Source organism: Phytophthora sojae (genome assembly GCF_000149755.1).
Source record: "Phytophthora sojae unplaced genomic scaffold PHYSOscaffold_1, whole genome shotgun sequence".
Classification (NCBI taxonomy): domain Eukaryota; phylum Oomycota; class Peronosporomycetes; order Peronosporales; family Peronosporaceae; genus Phytophthora; species Phytophthora sojae.
The window spans coordinates 9,378,169-9,400,004 of record NW_009258115.1 but is presented as its reverse complement, the minus strand read 5'-3'; the positions used below and the strand labels follow the sequence as shown (position 1 = coordinate 9,400,004).

The 21,836-nt window shown below is 55.1% G+C and overlaps 7 protein-coding genes across 7 annotated transcripts; 5 read left to right on the top strand and 2 right to left on the bottom strand.

The window, feature by feature from the left end:
* Positions 1–86: 86 nt before the first annotated feature.
* On the bottom strand, positions 87–1,800 carry PHYSODRAFT_353650 (hypothetical protein). The gene is made up of 4 exons (XM_009518398.1): positions 1,582–1,800; positions 1,388–1,500; positions 1,214–1,313; positions 87–1,127 (listed from the first exon to the last, which is right to left on the bottom strand). The coding sequence occupies exons 1-4, from the start codon at positions 1,621–1,623 to the stop codon at positions 525–527; spliced, it is 858 nt and encodes a 285-aa protein (XP_009516693.1). The 5' UTR covers positions 1,624–1,800; the 3' UTR covers positions 87–524.
* Positions 1,801–2,013: 213 nt separating this feature from the next.
* Positions 2,014–2,662, top strand: PHYSODRAFT_284445 (hypothetical protein). Its single transcript, XM_009518397.1, has 2 exons — positions 2,014–2,204; positions 2,312–2,662. The coding sequence occupies exons 1-2, from the start codon at positions 2,027–2,029 to the stop codon at positions 2,479–2,481; spliced, it is 348 nt and encodes a 115-aa protein (XP_009516692.1). The 5' UTR covers positions 2,014–2,026; the 3' UTR covers positions 2,482–2,662.
* A 1,153-nt stretch (positions 2,663–3,815) lies between these two features.
* On the top strand, positions 3,816–5,049 carry PHYSODRAFT_353636 (hypothetical protein). The gene is made up of 2 exons (XM_009518396.1): positions 3,816–3,845; positions 4,491–5,049. Exons 1-2 carry the CDS (start codon positions 3,828–3,830, stop codon positions 4,950–4,952), a joined length of 480 nt encoding a protein of 159 aa, XP_009516691.1. The 5' UTR covers positions 3,816–3,827; the 3' UTR covers positions 4,953–5,049.
* A 1,221-nt stretch (positions 5,050–6,270) lies between these two features.
* PHYSODRAFT_436304 (hypothetical protein) lies at positions 6,271–6,963 on the top strand (the record flags this gene model as incomplete). The annotated part of the gene is made up of 1 exon (XM_009518395.1): positions 6,271–6,963. A coding segment is annotated over one exon (693 nt), but the record flags the coding sequence as incomplete, so codon positions are not given.
* Positions 6,964–7,882: 919 nt separating this feature from the next.
* PHYSODRAFT_466611 (hypothetical protein) lies at positions 7,883–8,673 on the top strand (the record flags this gene model as incomplete). The annotated part of the gene is made up of 3 exons (XM_009518394.1): positions 7,883–8,023; positions 8,137–8,394; positions 8,464–8,673. 3 exons carry the CDS (start codon positions 7,883–7,885, stop codon positions 8,671–8,673), a joined length of 609 nt encoding a protein of 202 aa, XP_009516689.1.
* A 3,257-nt stretch (positions 8,674–11,930) lies between these two features.
* PHYSODRAFT_469730 (hypothetical protein) lies at positions 11,931–14,150 on the bottom strand (the record flags this gene model as incomplete). The annotated part of the gene is made up of 1 exon (XM_009518393.1): positions 11,931–14,150. The coding sequence occupies one exon, from the start codon at positions 14,148–14,150 to the stop codon at positions 11,931–11,933; it is 2,220 nt and encodes a 739-aa protein (XP_009516688.1).
* A 5,609-nt stretch (positions 14,151–19,759) lies between these two features.
* PHYSODRAFT_349321 (hypothetical protein) lies at positions 19,760–21,820 on the top strand (the record flags this gene model as incomplete). The annotated part of the gene is made up of 1 exon (XM_009518392.1): positions 19,760–21,820. The coding sequence occupies one exon, from the start codon at positions 19,760–19,762 to the stop codon at positions 21,818–21,820; it is 2,061 nt and encodes a 686-aa protein (XP_009516687.1).
* Between the last annotated feature and the right edge of the window lie 16 nt (positions 21,821–21,836).

Genomic DNA, 21,836 nt, shown 5'->3' with positions numbered 1-21,836 from the left:
GTCACGATCTGCACCGGTAGGCTGCAGCTGGCGAGGCGAGGAGCGAGGCGAGGAGCGAGGCGACACCCGTTTGTTCCTGCGCACTCGTTCTTCCTCTTCTCGCTGGAACTTCAGTGCCAATAAGTAGTCCGGATCCAGGTTCTCCTCGTTGACTTCGGCGGAATCTCCGAAGAGTCCATCGCTTGGCATGGTGTGCTCAGCAGCTCGAAAATCACCACCTGCCATTCGCTCGCTCGCACCATTAGGAGGCACGCACCCCGTGACGCTGAGAGCCCGAGCGTTACGTAGCTGCTGTTCTTCTTCTTGTTCTTGCTCCCGCTGTTGCCTCTGTTGTGTAAGAATGTTTTCTTGTTGCTCGGAAGACGTCACAGGTCGGAACTGGGCATCCAGATACTCGGTGTCGCCGTCGATTTCGTTCAGCAGCTCCCACACGACGCTGGGCTCGTCGAGGTAGCCTGCGTCTGTGACGAGCAGATACAGCGCGCCTTCAAACTGATAATGGCACGTCCAGCAAAAGCGTTAGATCAAATGCGCCTCGGCACTGCAACGTCTACAACAGCAGCCTTTACCTTGAAGAGCGTGGAGAAGTGGTTGTTGCGAAAGAAAACGCACAGCTGACGCTCACGGAGTCCTTCATGCAGCTTCACAAGACCGTAGTACGTGAGCTGACTCGCTGTCGAGTTGAAGAACTCCTCAAGTATCGGACCCTCTTCCAGCAGCGTGGTTGCCGTATCTAGTGCGTCAGCGTCGCTGATGTGGCGCTCCTTCATCATGGTCCGAACCGTTTGCTGCGACGGACTTTTCTTTGGAGACGTCATGGACGTCATCGAGTTGGGCGACCCCGCCGCACCCGAAGCGGAGGCGAGAGCGCTGTTGATATCAATCGAAAGGTTCTGGAACCCAGCCATCTGAGCCACCAGGGGGGACGGAAGCGCTGCAGCTGCAGGCTTCACCTCCTCCTCCATCGGGGAGCTGTCCGACGAGTTCTCCGTGTCTCCCTGCTTCTCCGTCTCCGTCTCCGTCTCCGTCGCCGCCTTTTCATTGGCTTCTTCCGTCATGAGCACACCGCGGTAGTCCACCAAGCGCTCGATGAGCTCATTGTACGACTTGTTCCCCACCACCTTCATCTACCAGCAACACAACAGCCAACACAGCCCACAGACTCAGTCACCCAGCTTCTCTTCAACACGAAATCCTTCTTCCACACACGCACCGTGGCGTCGTCCTGGTCATCCAGCAGCCACCCGTGCACCAGTGCAATGTCCAACATGTCGAAGGCTGCACACGCCACCGTGTACTCAAAGTCCGTAATGCTGCAGCACACAGCAACACCAGTCAGTCCGGGCCAACGTCCCTCCTCGCTCTCCTTCTGGCCTGTCCCACTCACTTGTGGAAGCGCACGTTGACGTCCAGCCCCACGAACATGCTGGGCAGCAGCTCGGCCACGTCCTTGAGCGTCTTCTCCTGCGTCAGGCGCTGCAACTCGCTAGCATTACTCAGCTGCGTCAAGAACGCACCCCCAGAGTCAGTCAGCCACTCAGTCAGTCAGTCACTCCCAGCAGCACGGTAGTCGCCACGCACCAGCGGGTTCGTGTCCAGCAGTCGGCGGTGCACGAGCCGCATGAGGTCGCGCGCGCTCACGAAGCCTGGCGCCTCCACGAGGCCCTCGAGCGTCAACTGCCCGCGCAGCAGCAGCACGTTGGCGATGGCCAGCAGCGGGCACGGCCCATTCACGTTCTGGCACACGTAGCTCACGGGCTTCCCCAGGAACTGCGTCTGCTTGACGGCGTACGCTTCGTCCATGGGCGGGGCGGGGGGGGGGGGGTCGATACAACTACTGGGATAATGGGCTTGGCGGGTCTTCCCGTCTTGACGCTCTTCCTCTCCTCCTCGTGTTCTGATTAGCCAGCTCGGCGGTCTGGATTTTTCCCAGTTGAAGCGCTGTATGCGAGTCGAGGGGGCCTCTCGACTTGCATATTCCTGTCTGCCACACGAAGCGCACACAGATTTCTACTTGACCAGCGTCATGGACGGCAGGGAGGTCGAGCGCGAGCGGCCGGAGCTGCACGACCCGCACGTGCCGCGCTTCCCCGTGATCTACAAGGAGCCGACCTTCCGGCAGGTGCGCGACAACGTGAGCCAGGCCGACCTCGTCCAGAGCGCGGCGCTGGGCGTCGCGTCCTTCCCGCTCGGCTACATCGTTGGTGCGTGCTGCTGCTGCTGGTGTGGAGCTTGGTTATCTATCTATCGACGGTAAGGCGCTGACTGTTATGGTTGTTGTTGCTGTTGTTGTTGTTGCTGCTGTCTGCAGCCCGCCAGTTGGACCGCAGCTTGGCGCGTCCAGGCATGTGGTTCACGGGCATCATCGGCACGGTGGGCGGCGCCATGCTGGCGTACCAGAACTCGTCGCTGCGTCTGCAGGGGTTCGGCCGCAACGACGACGAGGTGGCCCGCTACCAGCCTGCCAAGAGCGAAGAGTGAACGTCTCCACGAAGTAATACATGAGCAGAGATTTGATAGAGTTTGTGTGCACAGTGCAGGTATGCAGCTGCATGCCTTAGCTGCGCGCAGGGAACTTCACTTGGGGCGAGCATTTCAGGCGTGGAGAGAGGAACCGCGACAGCTAGAAGTCAACGATACGATGGTCGCGTGTGCAATATATTTGAACTTCTTGGTGCTTGACGGTCGCTTCAACATAAGCGTAAACGAGCAACAGGACGTAAAATCTACGTCGGAAAACAGTACGGTAAGCAGCCAGTGCTGTGATTGAACTCAGTCTGCTCTCGTGACGTCCACAGGAGTGCTAACGTCACACGGGAGCTTTTGAGATCAATACAATGAACTATGTACCTAGGTTGCGATTTCACAACTGGTGTTATTGTGAATTTACGACGTGTATAGCCCGTTTAATTTTAGTCCATTCTTACCATGGCTTTCGAGGCTGTTCGAGCGCCATCAACAGAGGCTACAACAAAGTTCTGCTGGCCCTGTCAAGCAGTTGCAAAATTAAGGGAAAAATTTGTTGCTTTAAGCAACAATTATTTTAGATGAATAAGTATTGTGGAAACCGATTATATTGTCTAATTGGAGTATAAATCGGTTGATTAAGCAGATGATTAAGCTTAATCGAGTCGGATTTAGCAAATCCGACCTCCTAATTAGATCGACAGCTTAAGATTTGTACTCTGATTTGACAGAGCAGTCTGTTGTGCCTACATCGCCATGTGGCAAGCTGATTTAGCTACTCCACGACTTACAAAGCCTTGGACGGCTGATTTGCATGCTAATCAGCCCGAATGTCCGACACCCACTCGGCATTCGGCGGCCGATTTAAAGTAAAACCGACAAACGCTAATGCTGACGAGAAATGACAGCGCAAATACATGACTTCACAACTTGATAAATAGATAGCAGTACAGTACATATCGACTGCTCACAGAAGCGTATTTAATGCACGCGATGCTATTCCTCGTTAGTCGGTGCGCGAAACATTAGCTCGTGGCGGTAAGTGGTCGTTCCTCGCATTGCAGGCGGTAATGAGGCAACCCCTATTTTATTAACCTTACACCGATTTATACCCTTACCGATGCCATATGAAATCATAGGAATCCTCGATTTACTATTAGTCAAATCCCTCATGAACGCTGCTTTATCAGCTAATCCGCTCGGACAATCTAATCGGTTTCCACAATAACTTCGACTTGAAATTTTTATTTAAGGTAGCAACCGTCGCGTGGACCACACAGGTTAGGCTGAATCCACCGCAGCCAATCGCTTCGGCCACCGTTGCTCGCCGCTAGCTCACTATCGAATCCCCTTGAGACACCATGGAGCACGTTGACCAGGTACCTGTCGCCTCCTGAATGGACCCCCAACACGGACGCAACACACAGGACAGGACAGGACAGGACAGGGAGGAAGAACGATGCAGGCTGACAGCGGGTGGTAAGCGGCGGCGCCTGGCGCTTCAGAAGTCGGGGTAAAGGAGGGAGTTCGACGGTCTCGCAGCGGTCGGAGCTGGCGGCTGGCTGGTGGTCGCCAGGAGGAATTGGCGGAGGAAGCCCTGAAGGAGCTGGCTAGCTAGTTGGTGAGGTGATGGCTCACCAAGGCTGTAACCCACACACGCATTCACTCTCCTGTTGAGTGTGGAGCGTGTCGAGTCCATGGAGAAGGTCGCAGCATCAGTTGGCACCCCCCCCCCTTCAGCCACTGAGACCTTTGGTCCTTGTGGATACATGGGGTGAAGATGTACGCTGGTGTCTGCGATCTTGTTCGTGGACTGCGAGAACGACCCGAACCATTGACAAATTCAACCGACTCATCATCGGCAGGATCCCTTTGACCCTTTCTGGGCGACAGTAGACGCTGTCTGCTACTAACCGGACTGCAGCAGCGAGTGTCCACTCCTGCCTTGTCCTGCTTGCTTTGTGCTTGCTCTGAGGACACGAGAGACTGACTCTGTATGAACCTGTTGTCATTGCTGAGCGCAGACTGAGAAGGCCTACCAGAAGCAGCAGGGCGTGTTCCTTGCCAGCAAGAAGTTCGCCGGCAAGAAGAAGGGCCCCCGCTTCTACAAGGAGGTGGGCCTGGGCTTCAAGACCCCCAAGAGCGCCATCGAGGGCCAGTACGTGGACAAGAAGTGCCCGTTCACCGGCAACATCTCGATCCGCGGCCGTATCCTCAAGGGCGTCGTCCTCTCGACCAAGATGAAGCGTACGATCATCGTGCGTCGCGACTACCTGCACTTCGTCAAGAAGTACAAGCGTTTCGAGAAGCGCCACAAGAACGTGGCCGCCCACCTGTCGCCCGCCTTCCGCGTGAAGGAGGGTGACGTCGTCACCATCGGCCAGTGCCGCCCGCTCGCCAAGACGGTGCGCTTCAACGTGCTCGAGGTCGAGCCCGCCTCGGAGACCAAGCCCATCAACGTGCGCAAGCAGTTCCGCCAGTTCTAAGTTCTCGGTCTTTGGTCCGCTAAGGCTGCTAAGCTTGTGAGCTCCTTCATGTGCTAAAGCTAATACACCAACCGCTCCTGATCTGAACGGGGAATCCACTTGAGTGTTTTGGTATGGGCTTAGTTATTGGAATCAAACGGTCGTGAGCAGAGGGTCGTTCATTTCCTCGGACTATTGCAGGGTCCTGAACCATGGCGACGCGTACGGGGCGTCTCGTGGTTGACCCACGCACGGGCAAGATGGTGGAGGAGTACAAGGAAGACCAAATGGCCGTGGCGCTGTTCGACCCAGAATGCGCCAAGCCGGAGTACTACAAGTTCCGCTTCGTGCTGCGCTCCGACTTCACCGTGTACGTCCCAGCTCCTCCAGCTCCGAATTGTGTCCATGACCTCACAGTTGTGTATGCTTGTTGCTATCGCCGCGTAGACCCAAGATCAACTTGCTCTTCGACTGCAATGCCGCACTGCTCAAGGATCCGTTCGGCAGTAAGTCTTGCAGCTATTGATCCTTTGATGCCTCGCACTGATAGATCCATCGCACTTGAAACTGCATGTATGTAGACGTGCTGTGGCCCAAGGACTGGATGACGCAGGTGCTGCCGCCCAAGGGCACAGACCGCTGGTACTACACCATCCACGAGCGAGTCGAGCCGATGCCGCAGGACGATCTCCAAGACCCCTTCTACTCCGGCGGCGCACTGCTTGTGCTCGCCTTCGTGCCTGTGCAGTGCGAACCAATTGACATCAGGGCGTGGCTGCTCTTCGGCATCACGCAGGAGTTCCAGCCGCTGCTCCGATTGAAGCCGTTGGTGGCAACCGCCCGTCACAAGCTCAAGGTGCTGAAGGAGAAGATCAACGCGCTTCCGGTTGTGGATCTGGCGGGGACCGCCAAGCAGCAAACTGAGACGCGCAAGCAACTGGCCGACGCGATGAACGCTCAAGCCAAGGAGCTCACGGACGAGATCAACGAGCTAGAGCGACGACGCAAGCGCATGACAAGGCTGATCATGACTGAGCCGGTGACGCTCACTGAGGTCCCTCGAGACGCTGGGCTGCCATCGACCAGTGTCAAGGACGAAGTGGAGATGAAGACTTGGGCTGCGACGCTCACGAGTCCGCGCGGACGGGACCTCGTGTCGCTGGCGCTAGACAAGAAGGACTGGAACTACGTGTGCCTCGTGCAGACCCGCCCGCAACCGAGAGCGTTCTTCGAGGATGACCAGACGACGAGCCAAATGGTTGACCCCGATGATCTGTTGAAGGAGATCAACATGCGAACGGTGCGACTTCGACGCCTGCGTCACGGTGAAGGTGAACTGATGGCGCCTACCGCCGCAGCGTTGGCTGCAGGAGAAGACGACGTCCCCTTGGACCCAATCGACGAGCGCTTTCACTTCTCATCTATCGGCGGCGTGTACTCCGGCGCGTTTCGACTTGGACGCAAACAGGGTCAGGGACAGGAGTACACGAATGTCGGCGTCTACGACGGCTACTTCTCGGGGAATACGCGCTGCGGCAGTGGGAAGCTTGTGTATGGCAAGGGAACGACTTGTGAGGGGACTTTCGATCGTCCACAGCGACGCTACGAATACAGCGACAAACTGCGAGGACGCGCGTACGAATGTTCGCTGCTGAACGGTGACGACTATCGCGATGGAGTCGAGAGCGGCGAGGGGATGCATGTCACGTTCCCGGACGGCGCCGTCTACGACGGAGAGATGCGGGACGGCGTCATTTCTGGACTGGGGCGGTACGTGAGCTCCACGGGCGTTGTCGACGAGGGGGTCTTTGTCAACGGAGTTCTGCATGGCCCCGCTTGCAAGCGAACTTTCCCAGACGGATCATTCGTTGAGGGGCCTTTCGTAGACGGCCAGCCGCATGGACGCGGGCGCCAACGCGAGCGCCATGACGATGAATACGAGGGGTTCTTCGATGCTGGAGCTCGACATGGTCGCGGCATAGCTCGCTTTGACGGTGGACGCTCCAAGCACGTCGGGTTTTGGCACGAAGACGCCATGGATGGTCGTGGAGACTTTTACTACCGTCTTCATAACGATAACAATGTTGGCAATGGACGGAGCGGGGATACCGGGGAGGAGACTGAGAAATGGGAGTTCTGGTACGAAGGCGCATTCATGCAAAACGAGACTCGATCTGGACACCGTCACGCGGATCTGCGCGAGCTCTCGAACCAGAAACTGCACCGAGACGAAGCAACTCGCCACTTGCCGTTCACAACCAACGGCAAGAGCCGAGAAAAGATGCCGTTCCTCGCTACGGTGCTGCCCACACAGCTGGACAAGCTCCGACGGCGTAAGCAGATCAACACCAAGCGGCGTACTGAACGCGAGCGCGTGTATCTCCAGCAACGCGAGCTTGCGAACCTTACCACGTACTACACGCTGCTGGACGATTTCTACGAACAATGGACCAAACGGAAGCGTGAAGAGCACCAGGACACACAGCTCGACGACGAGGAGCTCCGACGCGTGCAGGCAGAACGCAATGCGTTGCGAGCGTTCGAGGAGCAGCGGGCGCGTTTCCGGAAGGAGAGGTACAACTTGTCGCCGCGGAAAAAGTCGCTCGAGCGGTTCGAGCAGCGCCTCGAGCGCGTGACGCTGACGGAGCAGGTGAAGCTGGAGCGGGCAGAAGCAGCCGACTGGGCTGAGGTGAATCCGACCAGGACGGACACTTCCAAACAGACATGAGGGATTCCTCGTATCAGGAAGGATTGCCGGTCAGAACAGGCTTGCCGAGGACGGGTGAAAGTTCTAGCGTCTCGCACTGCACTGGAGGTGTCCTCCATTGCGCGACGCTACCTAGTACTTTCCGCCATCTAATGCTATAGCTGTAGGCCAAAATTGGCTCGATTTGTATACCAAAAGTACTAAAAACGGGTAACACCGAGAGGCGAAAGCACTTGGCGCGGGCATGTCGAACATCTACATCACCGAGCCCAACACGGAGGGCAAGGTGCTGCTGCACACGAGCTTCGGGGACCTGGACGTGGAGCTGTGGCCGCAGCAGGCGCCCAAGGCGGTGCGCAACTTCGTGCAGCTGTGTCTGGAGGGGGTACGTCGGGCTTGCACCACGGCTAAAATGCTAGCCTGTATTGCGTCTGTTATAACAAAATAGCTAAATGTGTCTGACAAAATTATCCGGACATGCTATGTTGTACGGGACAGTATTATGACCAGACGATTTTCCACCGCATCATCGCCGGGTTCATGGTGCAGGGCGGGGACCCCACGGGCACCGGCAACGGGGGCGAGAGCATCTACGGAGCCCCGTTCATCGACGAGTTCCACTCGAGACTGCGCTTCAACCACCGCGGACTGCTGGCCATGGCCAACGAGAACAAACCCAACACCAACCACTCGCAGTTTTTCTTCACGCTGGACGCCTGCGAGTTCCTGGAGAAGAATCACACCATCTTTGGCAAGGTGAGAGGGCTGGAGCTGATGGAGGGGCGTGTGTGTGTGGCTGCTAACCTTTTTTTTTTACGAAATTAGGTGACTGGCAACACGATTTTCAATTTGCTGAGTGTCGGAGACCTGGAGACGGACGCGAACGACCGACCCACGAATCCGCCCAAGCTGCTGAGTGCAGAGGTGCTGTGGAACCCGTTCGAGGACATCGTGCCGCGGTACGTCGGTAGTTGCGGTGGGTGGCTCGTGGTTGGTCGCCTAGGTACTGATGACATTGACTCTTGGAATTCATAGCGCTGTCAAACGGAAGGAGGCGTCGACGGCGGAAGACGCGCAGAAGAAGAAGAAGCGCGACCGGAAGGGGACGAAGGACTTGAAGCTTCTCTCGTTTGGAGATGAGGAAGAGGCCTTCCAGGAGGAGATTGACGGAGCAGCTGCCAAGTCCAAGAAGAAAAGGGCGAAGAAGATGATGAGTAGCCACGACCTGCTAAACTACCGGAAGCTGAAGGCGGAGGTGGATGCAGAGGTGCTCCAGAGAGTCACGGAAACCAGCGGTGAGACGACCAGCGAGGAGAAGAAAGAGCGCTCGCGGGCGAACTTGAAAGCGGCAGTTGCAGCCGCTTCGGCGGCGATTAAGCGCCCCAAGTTGGAAGAAAAGCTGCCTGACGAGAAGGACGAAGCTACCACCCAGAGTTCTGACCCGGCAACGATTGAAAAGTTTGGCTCGGAATCAAAAGAGAAGAAAAAAGACCGCGAGGAGTACGTGAAGTTGCGGGAGGAGCTGCGGAAGTCGAAGAAGGCCGTGACGCTGCTAATGGGCGAGGAAGCGAAGAAGCAGGAGAAGGATCGTGCCTTCCAGGACATGCTGACCCCGCTGCAGCAACAACGACAGAAGTATCTGCAGTGCAAAAAGGCGAGCAACCGCTCCGCCCGAGAGCAAGACACGCTCTCGAAGCTGAAGAAGTTCCAGGCTGCCCTGGTGGATGTGAACGTCAAGGAGCGTGTCGGTAAAGAGTCCGATGATAGCAAGAAAGACGACGCAGAAGCGGAGAGCTACCATGGGCAGATTCTGGAGGACGATGGCGCCGACGATGATGATACGAACGACGATAAATCGTGGATGACTGCCAAGCTGAAGTTCAAGAAGCACATCGACGTAAGGCTGCTGCTCTTGACGTGGACTCATGTCGCTCTGCATTGTAATGCTAACGATTTTCATCGTGTTTGTTCGTGCACAGGATCAATTTCGCGCTGGCAACGAGCTTTCAGCTGACGTAAGACCCGTCTATCTGTTTGCTCCGTATAACGAGGTTGAGTAGCCTCTTAACATTGTATCATTTGTACTACCGCAGGACTATCTTACCATCGACTCGCGCAATGAAACGAGCCAGCGATCGAGGGGCGAGCCAAGGAGAGCTGGAGAACGCGATCGCCGAGACCGATCGCGAGACAGCAGTCGCCACAGCCGCCACCGAGACCACGACCGCAGAGACCGTCGCGATCGCCGTCGGTAAGTTAGTGTCACAAGTATGGGCTACCGTGCAGTTAGTTGCTGGGAGCTCGGAAGTGCCGCGAGGCTAATACAAGAGTGAATTCTCACCGCCTTGAGCTCAAGTCGAAGTGTCTGCTGCTCCACTCATCACGTATGGCATGGGTTCGTGCCCGATCCGAGCTGCGTGGCAAGACCTTAATGGGGCTCGGCCAGCCAGTTCACCTCTTTCTGCCCGGCGCCTCGCAAGGTGTGATTCACAACTCAAAACAGCTCCCAACCAAGCCATGGCTGAATCGACCTGCACTAACAACTCGGACCACGTCGTGAGCGTCCCAACCGCCATCACAGCAGTGGAGGGATTTTTCACCATGGCGCCTCAGACCGAGGAGCCCTCGGAGTCGCTACGGTGGTACAGGGAGCTCGTGATCAGTGACGTCTACAGAGACGCAGAGCTGACACCCTTCGGTATCCAGGAGGCGAAGAACTAGGGTCCACCCCTCATCAAGGCGGAGCTGGAGCGAGGCATGCCGCCAATCGAGCGTGGCATCGTCTCGCCCATTTCGCGCGCAATTCAGACAGCTCAAGTCTTCTTTGGGGAGGACCAAGTGCCCAATACTCCGTTCGTTTGCATGGAGAACTGTCGTGAGCACCTCGGGGTCGATACTTGCAACAACCGCCGCTCGCTGCCAGAGCTGAAGTCAAGTTCCCAGACGTGGACTTTGCGGCCATCAAGGACGAGGAGGATATGCTCTGGACGACGGAGCGTCGCGAGTCCGACGAAGAAATCCAGACTCGAGCGAAGGAGTTTCTGCTGGAACTTTTCCATACGACCCCAGAGCACCACGTCGCTGTCGTGACGCACTTTGGTTTCATCCAGGCAGTGTGCGCTGCTGCGCTCGGCGTGAAAGTCGAGGCGGGCAAGTTCGAAGTGGTGCCTTTGGTGCTCGAGGCGCTTTGAACGAACACAGCACAGTTGTTTCAGCTCGAGTGAAGATATCGATACGGTAGGTTCTCGTGAGCTGTTATTTAGACTGCTGAGCCACATCGGATATGGATCCCTACTCTCTTTTGAACTCGAAAACCAAAACACTTTGACAAAGATCCTCAAATTTGTTGGCAACTTGCAGCTTCTTCGAACCTTTCTTCAGAAAACGTCAAGCCTCTAATCGCGTTTACCTCTTAGAAGTATCGGATACTACAATAGGTAAGAAAGTCGTTGGTAGCTGTTCTACATAGCAAGTTGAGAAGACGATAATCGGCAATTGACTTCCTCGTCGTCAGTTGGAATTGCTTTTTTTTCACAGAGAAAGAGGTTAGACTCTCTTGGACGAGGCACACACGAAAAAAAACTTGGAGGGCGCCTTCTCTAAATCTACTCATCAAGCTAGGTGGTACGTTTACGTGCAGGAAAAAAACAAACAAAATATGTTCGCTGCACAAGAGAGCTTATTGAAGAAGCATAAGAATTTCTTAATGAAGTTCTTCAAGTAGTCCTTGACCATACCATTAATGACAAGAGCTCACATCATGGGATCGGGATCATTCCGTTCGCAAACAACGCCTGTGGGTCTCTTTCAGGCCAAGACGACGACCTCAGTGGACTCGGGAACGCGTTCAGGGATGGGAGCTCTGGCTCTGACCACACAATGGGATCAGCGATAACGTCGAGGATTCCGCTGCACAAGAAGAGCGATTCCAGTTGCCACCGACCGAGGAGCTGGCGAAGCTCAGGGCCAAGTTCCCCAAGGCGTCCCAGAACGACGAATTCCTCAAGAAGATGCAGTTCTTTGAATGGAACAGGGCTGGCCTCAAACCCGACGATGTTCTCGACCTCGTGAAGCTCTACGAAACCAAGGCGGATCCTTACATCAGCAAGTATCTGAATGCTTATATCGCGTACAGGAACTATTACAACAAAATCCACGGCATCCCGCATTGGTAAGACAATATCCATTCAGGATTCGCTAAGACCGGTCGAATGTTAAACTCCACCCCAAACGGTCTGTTTAGTACTTCAATCTTCATTTCAACTTGAATAAATACGAGCGCATCCAAGCCTCTAAAAGTTTTCACTGTGGAACGCGAATTCCACGTCCGGCACGGTCTGGTTCAGCCGCGCGCACTGTTCGTCGATGACGTTGCCCAGTGGCTTGGGGCCGCAGAAAAAGACGCCGATCTCCTCGCGCTCTCCGTCGCCGTCCTCGAGCGGCTCCAGTCGTCGATGATTCTGCGCCACCCGCGAGAGCTCCGCGTTCCAGTCCGGACGCCCGAAGCGCGTGCGTTGCCTGGTCTGCAGGCCGGAGATGATGTCTTGGCCCTCGGTGTCGTGGATGAAGTTCTGCAGCGCTTGCAGAGGGGCGATGACCTCCTCGTTCTTGACGGACGAGAAGAAGTTGTGGATCTCGAGGCGGTTGTCCGCGTCCATTTGGCTCAGCTGGTTCATGGTATTGGTGAACCACGTGAGCGCCTCCTGCTCGCGCATGACCCAGTAGAAGTAGATCTTGCGCAGCTGGAAGCTCGGCGGGAAGCGGACGTGGCCGCACTGAGGGCATCGGTAGCTCTCCCACTGATGCATGATGCTGCGCAGGATCGACGCGAACGGGGTCACGCCGATGCCCGCGCCAATGAGGACGACCTCACGGTAGCGCGAGTAGTCTTGTGCCGGCGCACCGATGGGGCCATCCAGGAAGACGGTCGGGTACGGAGACGTCACGGGGCTGCCCTGGTCCTCCACTCGCGAGGCTTGGTGCTGCTGCAGGTTGTCGTACAGCGCCCGAGTCCAGTCGCCCGACCTCTGGATGTGGAGACTGATGAACTTGTCCTCCGGCGCCGACGAGATCGTGAACGGGTGCCACTCGAACTTGGAGATCGTCGGCACGTTGACGAAGACGTACATGCCCGGCAGGAAGCGCTGCCGCTTACTGAAGGCCTTCGGTTTCCTCATGAAGACGGCCACCGCCTCCTTCGAGAGCTGCACGTGGGCGATCTGGGTCTGGCCCCCGAACATTTGCGTCATCCGATAGCGCTTCTCGACCAGGTAGATGACGATCGGGGGCAGCACCCAGTAGTGCGCTTGCGGAGCTGCCACCCAGCGCGCGAAGCCATGGAACGCCATGAGAACGAGGAACGGGATGAAGAGCATGTGCGAGACCCAGAAGAGGTTGAACTTCCCCCTGCGGACCTTTTCGAGGCACAGCGGAGCAGCGATGGCGGCGCAGAGGAGCATAGCGACACCCGTCCAGATGGGGACTCGCAGCGCGAAGAGCAGCAGATTCTCGTCCCGAACGAACGCGAGGTGGTGGTACCGAGACTGCTTCCAGACTGCGAGGGGCACTGTGCGGACGTAGACGACGATGACCAGCCACGCCGCCGTGTGGCCGAGAAAGGCGAGCAGCAGCACGACGCCGCAGATCTTGTGGAACTCGATGTGGTGGTCGATCGGCAGGTGGTTGACGACGACCGGTAGCGTGCGGAGACCGGTCACGAAGTTCCGGCACATGGGCAGCAGCACGAACATGGTGTTGACGAGGCAGATCTCGGCGAAGCCCTTGGCGACGCGCGGGCAGTTACCGACCGCAGGGTCGAAGGCGAAGCGCGAGGCCTTGGCGATGAACACGGCGACCATGAGCAGGAAGTACAGAGTGAGCCAGAAGATCTCGGCCTTGTATCTGCGGCAGAACTTGTTGATGCGGTACCAGCGTCCGCCCCGTTCGTTGTTGTTGTTGTTGGTAGTGGTGGTGTTGGGCACGAACTCCTTCGGGTTGTGCGTCTGCACGATCACAGTCAGTCGTCCGAGCGCCTCCTTGCTCTTGTCGTCGTCCGACTCAGCCACCACAGCTCCGAAGACGCTCTTGAACTCGCTGTAGCTCATCTTGTCCTGCTGGCGGCACCGACCGAAGACTTTGCCCACCACAGCGTCGTAGTCGAAGGCCCCGAGGAACTCGACGCCGTTGGTGGCGAACGTGGCCTCGACGAACGCCCTCACGCCCTCTTTCGACAGGACGCCGCGGTGCTCGACATCAAACATCTCGAACAGGAAGCGGCACTTCTCGTCGTCCTCAAGCGCCGACACTCGGACCGCGTCGACCATCATGGCAACCGACTCGCGGGGCAAAGGGATAAAAGCCATCGACGTCCTCTCCGCATGAGTTGATCCCGGAAGTGATGATGCATTGAACGCTTGAGTGAAAAACGATAGCTGGCCGGCTGCTCGTGGGTTGGCGCAGTCATCCGAGCTGACTGCACTCGCATCCATCGCTTTGCTCAGTCCACCTGACATTGATCCTTGCCACAGTTGGTCCTTCAAGTCGTGGAGCTCTGCCTTGTTCATGAGCCGACTCGGACGCGAGATATTTGAGACGGACGTCATGGACGGATGGGAGCTCATGTTCAAGACGGACCCACTCGACAGACAGCTCGAGTGGCTGGTGTTCAATTCGCCCACACGGGAAGTGGCGAGTCTGGAGTTCCCCATCGCAGTTTTAGCGCCAGATCCGCCAAGCATGGCCACAAGAGAGCTAGCTCTCGGTCTTGTCTCGACGTTGGGCGGTGAGGAACGAATAACCGAGCCAAGAATCTTGGGCATTGGCAGAGTCGGGGGCAACTTCTGCAGCGTCTTCTTCTCGGCCTCGAAGTCGTGGTGATGGATCTGTGTGCACTCCACTGGTGTGTTGCTCTCCAGAATAGCGTAGTCAGTCTGCATTGTGGACATTGGGGTGCTGTTATTACTTCTGGGACAAGTGGGCCTGCCGAGCTCTGATGGCAGCATCTCCGAGCCTCTTGACGCTTGGTTGCTCACCATGCTTATCGCTCGCTAGCCGACACTGCAGGCCCAGGGTCCTCTCACAAGTCGTCGAAATGAAGAGTGAAGCGACGACGAGCTGCGGACAGCACTCGGTCGTCAGTGCAACGTGGCCACCAGGCCCTCGGTAGGGCCAGCTGATCGGTGCTGCATGGTCAAGTATCTTGATGCATGCACGGTGTCAGCTCTTCAACGTGCACCACTGGTTCATTAGCTCACCAAGGCAGTCGCTCGTTACCACTGTTAACTTGCCTAAGAACAGTCAAAGTCAGAAGTGGACAAGGGTGACAGGTGCTCACCTCCTCTACTGAAGCCCCAACAGCTGCAAAGTTGCAACTAGTTTTAGAAGTTTGAAGACTATCGATCCACTGGAACATGTACCAGCAATCACGCGGTAGCCTGGTCGTTTCGCGAACGGCAAAACAATGATTTTGCAGAAAGCTCGAGGTCTTCTCTAGCCTATGCCTTTATTCCCATTGCCAAGAGGACCGCGCGGCAGAAACTGTTTTTGCCATCGTTTTTACCTTCACCTCTTTACATCCATACATGTACTGCAGGCACACTGGTCTGGCAAAATCGCACTTCTCTGGGACTACAGAGGAGTAACTACGTTAGGGGATCAGTCATTGATTCCATTGCCCCTTCGCGCACTTTGCAAACATGTTTGTGAACCATGAAAAGCATTATCGGTATAGCTCGAAAAACTTATTTCTTCGTGATGATCTCTAGCATTGGTTAGACCATCAACCGTAGCTAGAAGCTTGCTCCGTATTTGACTCCTGTGATAGAATGTGGTGTCATTCTGATAGAATTGGCTTAGTTTCTTACTGAGACTGACCGAGTTGTTCATCCGCTCGGACAATTCATTTTCCTTTTTTTAGATATAGAAAGCTGAAAGATCCAATATCAATATGTTTGCAATCATTGTTTTCTGACGGGACATGGCTTTGAAAATTATTACCAAAACTGCTCGATTGGTGGACTAGGATTGCGGGTACATTCCCATACAGTAGTGCGATCAAATGTCTACCTTGGAGCTGTCGACCCACACTTGGAGTGCAGTGGTGGTCATTTTTGTTGCAATACATTATATATGTACTATTTAATTGGGGACGAAGTCCCCACTTATAATCATCTATCACTCCTCTTTACTCTAGATCTTACCTCTCTTAATCTGAGACATGAACGGTTAGGGTTTACACCTAGAATCACTTCCCCTGGCCAAAAATTGCGCAAAAAACCTCGGTTGAACAACCCTCTCTTGATCCATAGACACTCTTAACTGCGCAAAAACTGGAGTGACCCCTTCTGAGAAGGGGTCGATGCCATTAAAGTGGGGGGACACGATTAGCCTCGACGATAAACGCTAATCAAACAGGCATCGGGAAGCGAATCGCGGTTTTAGATAAATTGCTACACTTTAGATCGCACCGAGCGCCAAAAAAAACGCCACCAAGTCCTCGGCTTCACTCTGATTTAGAGCGCCAAGTCAGCGCTTGCATCCATTACTACGAGTGAGTTAGTGCTGGGAAGGGTAGAATTGCTAAAAGAGAGTGCACTTCAACTTGCCTGCATGGATACGTGCTACGCAAAGCTCACCATGTCCAATACTCTGTGAAGCTACAGCCTGTTGCCTACAGATAGCTCCTGGCAGTGACGCAGGTGGTCTCCTTATACCTTGGGGGCCCGCACCCCACACTACGGAACTAGCTCCAAGCCGCAACGACGGGTTCGTTCGCTGCCCTGCTGGTTGCTGGGCCCTCCTACGCGGACATGCTTCACGGGCACCCCGCGCGGGTTTGCTTTGGCTGTGCTCCTCGCAACCACTTGCTGCCGATAGAATAGATAATCTTGCGATAGTGTAACAATTTTTAAATTGTGTTATTAATACCGGTAAGTGATATGGTATAAGTGATATGGTATGTAGCACTAGAGAGGAAGTACGGCGGGCATCGGGAGCCGAGATGCTGTATTGAGTACGCTGGAAAATCGAAACTGTATATTATAGCTTTTAACAACAATTATCCCTTGCTACATGTATTTTGCTTTGGGCTGTCGGCTACCACTAATTGATCTTGAACCGCTGGTGCTGCAGCTCACCCTTGCGGTTAACCGTGATCTAGGGTTTCGCGAGATATAGTCCAGCATCATTAATGCTCTCTTGCTGCTGGTGTGTAATTGCCGTTGATTATCTTGACCTCGCGATAGATAGTAACGTTATTTGCTGATAATGAAGACTTCATCATGCAGCTCCACCAGTGTTGCTAATTGCTTATTGGTTTGATGACCTGCACGGTTAAACTGAGACTCTAAATTGCAACGGTCGCGAACACGCCCTTAGCCCTAAGTTTGCTCAACGGAGCAACGCGACTGAGATGCGCTCCATTACTAATATTAATAATATTGTGCTTTGCATCCATTTTACTCTCCTATTTAGTGCACTAGTTAGTGTTCGTACTTAGTGATAAATCCTAGAGGCTTTGAATGCGAGCTGCTCAAATCGTGTTTCGAAGCCGATTTGGCTCGGAAATGGCACTTTCTACAAGTGCCAAAGCGATGCTTACTCGTGTTGAATGTGATCATGCACGAGTTGGTCTGTGCACTCTACCTGGTGCAGATTGACCATCCATGATTTACAGCAATTCGTACTCGAGTACGATTTATAGATAAGTCGTGCTCGATAAGTCGATGGAATTACAGTCCAAAATGCCAAAAAGTCTGCAACGCACAATACATGAATCGTCAATTATGCCATGTGATTATTGTTTTTGACAATAATTACAGTTAGTTTTAAATTCTTAAAAGAACAATTAAATCATTACAAACATGACTGGCAATAGCATTTTGTTATATCCAAATTATTGGAGGGTTTTACTTATCTAGATATTTATTACATTTTGCGAACACGCAATTTATTATATTACATTTGTAAATTTGAAATACAGAATAGCTATTCATATTCAATACAACACTATTTTTTAGCAAGTGCTCGGGAGTCAACTGTGGCCTTCCCAGTAAGTCGATAACGACACGGGTTTTGCGCTGCAAAGTTGTGCGGCTAAGCACTTGGTGCTGCCATAGGAATATCTATCTTATAAACACGCTGAGAGACTCGTGGGACCAACGCAAAGTGTATGGTTTACCACCTACGTGCTCGCGAGTGCACTTTGTCTCATTGTTTTATGTACGAATTAGTTAGGGGTTTGCAGCAGATCAATGTATGTCAGTGTGATAAAACTGCGATGTCCTGATATTCGAACTTACTTTTTGTTAGTATGATGTACATGTTTATCATACTACATGTATACAACAACACTACAGCCCTCCAGTAATTTTACCTTTGTCAAGTCGTAAAATAAGGCTTTCATAGCCAATGCCATGCAGCGAAGGCGCTCACCGTCCAAATCCTCGGCTTCCACCAACTGCAGCAAGATAATCTTGACGTGAATATTCTTCTGTTTGCTTGCTTTATATGTGTGTCTAGCATCGATACCCATAGTTTCAAGCGCAGAAGTGCTAACGGCTCAACTTACCAGAAAGCTACAGTTGTATTCCGAAGCGATTGTTAATTTAATTTATTTGTAATAAAAATAATGATCCTCAACTGAAACTGTTTTTTTTCATTCTTATATTACGTTTGGGTAAATTCGTAGGAAATGCTTTATTTACTTACACAAAATGGAGTTGACATGAGAGCCGCACTCAACAGCTCGGTTCTGGAGCGGTCGATCTGCACACACCTCTGCGAGAAATTAATAACACTTCGCTGGTGATCCAGGTTCTGCTGGCGATCAGTCTTTGGCTGGCGTTGTGTGTGCACAGCCAAAACGAATATCCACTGCACAGTAGAAGTCGGCATACCATCCATTACGTTCGTGTTGCATCGTGCGCAGAGAGGCTGCTCAGTAGATAGAGACGCGTTATCGTGATTAACATCCTGGCGTCGCATTTCGCTAGTGCCGTTTATTGATAATCCGCCGCACGCACGTATCAATCAATTACTTGTAACTCAGCAGCAATGTGAAGATGTCGGCACCAAAACTCCAGCTCGGCTAGAAGAGCAAGCTTAATGAGGAGGCGGGATGTAGAGCTCGCTGCCTCGACCTTTTCCGCTTTGAACGTCGAATTGCAAGCCGCATTCCGTTTCGGGCCGGCCGTCGCCTGCACTACGTGCTTGGGGTAGTCGGGACCACCTGTCAACCTGTCCTCTACAAAGTGTCCTTTTGGCCTTCTCGTTGGTTGGAAGCACGCGCAGCGTGATGCGGGTGACTAATGTTGCACTCCACGTCGTACATGTACATGTTGACCTGAGAGCATACACACTTCAAGATACTTGCACCGCGATGGCCATGCTGTACGACCCAGATGGAGCCGCGGATACTTTCGCGGGGGCGTAAGGCTGGAGCTTGACCGCTGTTCGTATCGCTGTTCGTATGCTCTCTGAGTCAGGGGCGCATCGCTCGGCCGAGCTCACTTGCCGATTGACTAGACCACGCAGAAGTCCTCGAAGACGCGGAAGAGCAGCCATGGTGACGATGAACGCCAAGTCCGACCTGCGGAGGAGCAGAAACAACACACCAGCGGCCACCACCTTCGCCATCCTCGACAGCAACACGCCCGTGGAGTGCACGCAAACCCACCGACACGTCCACCGCGACACTTACGTGCTGCCTTCAGCTCTGCCCATGCCCAAGATCATTGGCCCCGACGCTTGCTACGCAGCACCTCAAACGGAGGCGCCAGACTATAGGGATTCGTTCGTCACGATGCCGGGCGGCTCTAGAGTTCAAAGACCACGAGGCAACTCCCGGCGTGGGCACTCGCGAGCTCGAGGCGGAGCTCCCAATACTCGCTCAAGCTTCTTGCCCAGCAACTATATGGACTTCCACCTATCCATGTCAACCGCGTCCGTGATCTCCCGACCGAGCCGCCAGCTGAACAAGACCGGTCTGTACGAACTGAAGGAGCACCTATGGAAGGCCTCAATGGCCAGCAACGACCTCAATCAAGCACTCAACGCTTCACAGATATCTGTCAAGCAGTGCGGGGGCGAGTATGAGGACCCCTCCAGGCCCTCGCTGGTCTACATGCCGTTGCCCCGCGAGTCCGTTGCCATGATGGTCGACGCGGTCCGAGTGTCGGCGCTTGAGGACGACGAGAAGTGCCGCTTCCTGTTCGAGATGTTTGATGTCGAGCACCGCGGCGTCCTGTCGAAAGAGGGCGTGAGGGCGTTTGTCGAGGCCACGTTCGCCACCAACGGCGTCGAGTTCCTCGGGGCCTTCGACTACGACGCTGTGGTGGGCAAAGTCTTCGGTCGGTGCCGCCAGCAGGACAAGATGAGCTACAGCGAGTTCAAGAGCGTCTTCGGAGCTGTGGTGGCTGAGTCGGACGACGACAAGAGCAAGGAGGCGCTCGGACGACTGACTGTGATCGTGCAGACGCACAACCCGAAGGAGTTCGTGCCCAACACCACCACTACCAACAACAACAACAACGAACGGGGCGGACGCTGGTACCGCATCAACAAGTTCTGCCGCAGATACAAGGCCGAGATCTTCTGGCTCACTCTGTACTTCCTGCTCATGGTCGCCGTGTTCATCGCCAAGGCCTCGCGCTTCGCCTTCGACCCTGCGGTCGGTAACTGCCCGCGCGTCGCCAAGGGCTTCGCCGAGATCTGCCTCGTCAACACCATGTTCGTGCTGCTGCCCATGTGCCGGAACTTCGTGACCGGTCTCCGCACGCTACCGGTCGTCGTCAACCACCTGCCGATCGACCACCACATCGAGTTCCACAAGATCTGCGGCGTCGTGCTGCTGCTCGCCTTTCTCGGCCACACGGCGGCGTGGCTGGTCATCGTCGTCTACGTCCGCACAGTGCCCCTCGCAGTCTGGAAGCAGTCTCGGTACCACCACCTCGCGTTCGTTCGGGACGAGAATCTGCTGCTCTTCGCGCTGCGAGTCCCCATCTGGACGGGTGTCGCTATGCTCCTCTGCGCCGCCATCGCTGCTCCGCTGTGCCTCGAAAAGGTCCGCAGGGGGAAGTTCAACCTCTTCTGGGTCTCGCACATGCTCTTCATCCCGTTCCTCGTTCTCATGGCGTTCCATGGCTTCGCGCGCTGGGTGGCAGCTCCGCAAGCGCACTACTGGGTGCTGCCCCCGATCGTCATCTACCTGGTCGAGAAGCGCTATCGGATGACGCAAATGTTCGGGGGCCAGACCCAGATCGCCCACGTGCAGCTCTCGAAGGAGGCGGTGGCCGTCTTCATGAGGAAACCGAAGGCCTTCAGTAAGCGGCAGCGCTTCCTGCCGGGCATGTACGTCTTCGTCAACGTGCCGACGATCTCCAAGTTCGAGTGGCACCCGTTCACGATCTCGTCGGCGCCGGAGGACAAGTTCATCAGTCTCCACATCCAGAGGTCGGGCGACTGGACTCGGGCGCTGTACGACAACCTGCAGCAGCACCAAGCCTCGCGAGTGGAGGACCAGGGCAGCCCCGTGACGTCTCCGTACCCGACCGTCTTCCTGGATGGCCCCATCGGTGCGCCGGCACAAGACTACTCGCGCTACCGTGAGGTCGTCCTCATTGGCGCGGGCATCGGCGTGACCCCGTTCGCGTCGATCCTGCGCAGCATCATGCATCAGTGGGAGAGCTACCGATGCCCTCAGTGCGGCCACGTCCGCTTCCCGCCGAGCTTCCAGCTGCGCAAGATCTACTTCTACTGGGTCATGCGCGAGCAGGAGGCGCTCACGTGGTTCACCAATACCATGAACCAGCTGAGCCAAATGGACGCGGACAACCGCCTCGAGATCCACAACTTCTTCTCGTCCGTCAAGAACGAGGAGGTCATCGCCCCTCTGCAAGCGCTGCAGAACTTCATCCACGACACCGAGGGCCAAGACATCATCTCCGGCCTGCAGACCAGGCAACGCACGCGCTTCGGGCGTCCGGACTGGAACGCGGAGCTCTCGCGGGTGGCGCAGAATCATCGACGACTGGAGCCGCTCGAGGACGGCGACGGAGAGCGCGAGGAGATCGGCGTCTTTTTCTGCGGCCCCAAGCCACTGGGCAACGTCATCGACGAACAGTGCGCGCGGCTGAACCAGACCGTGCCGGACGTGGAATTCGCGTTCCACAGTGAAAACTTTTAGAGGCTTGGATGCGCTC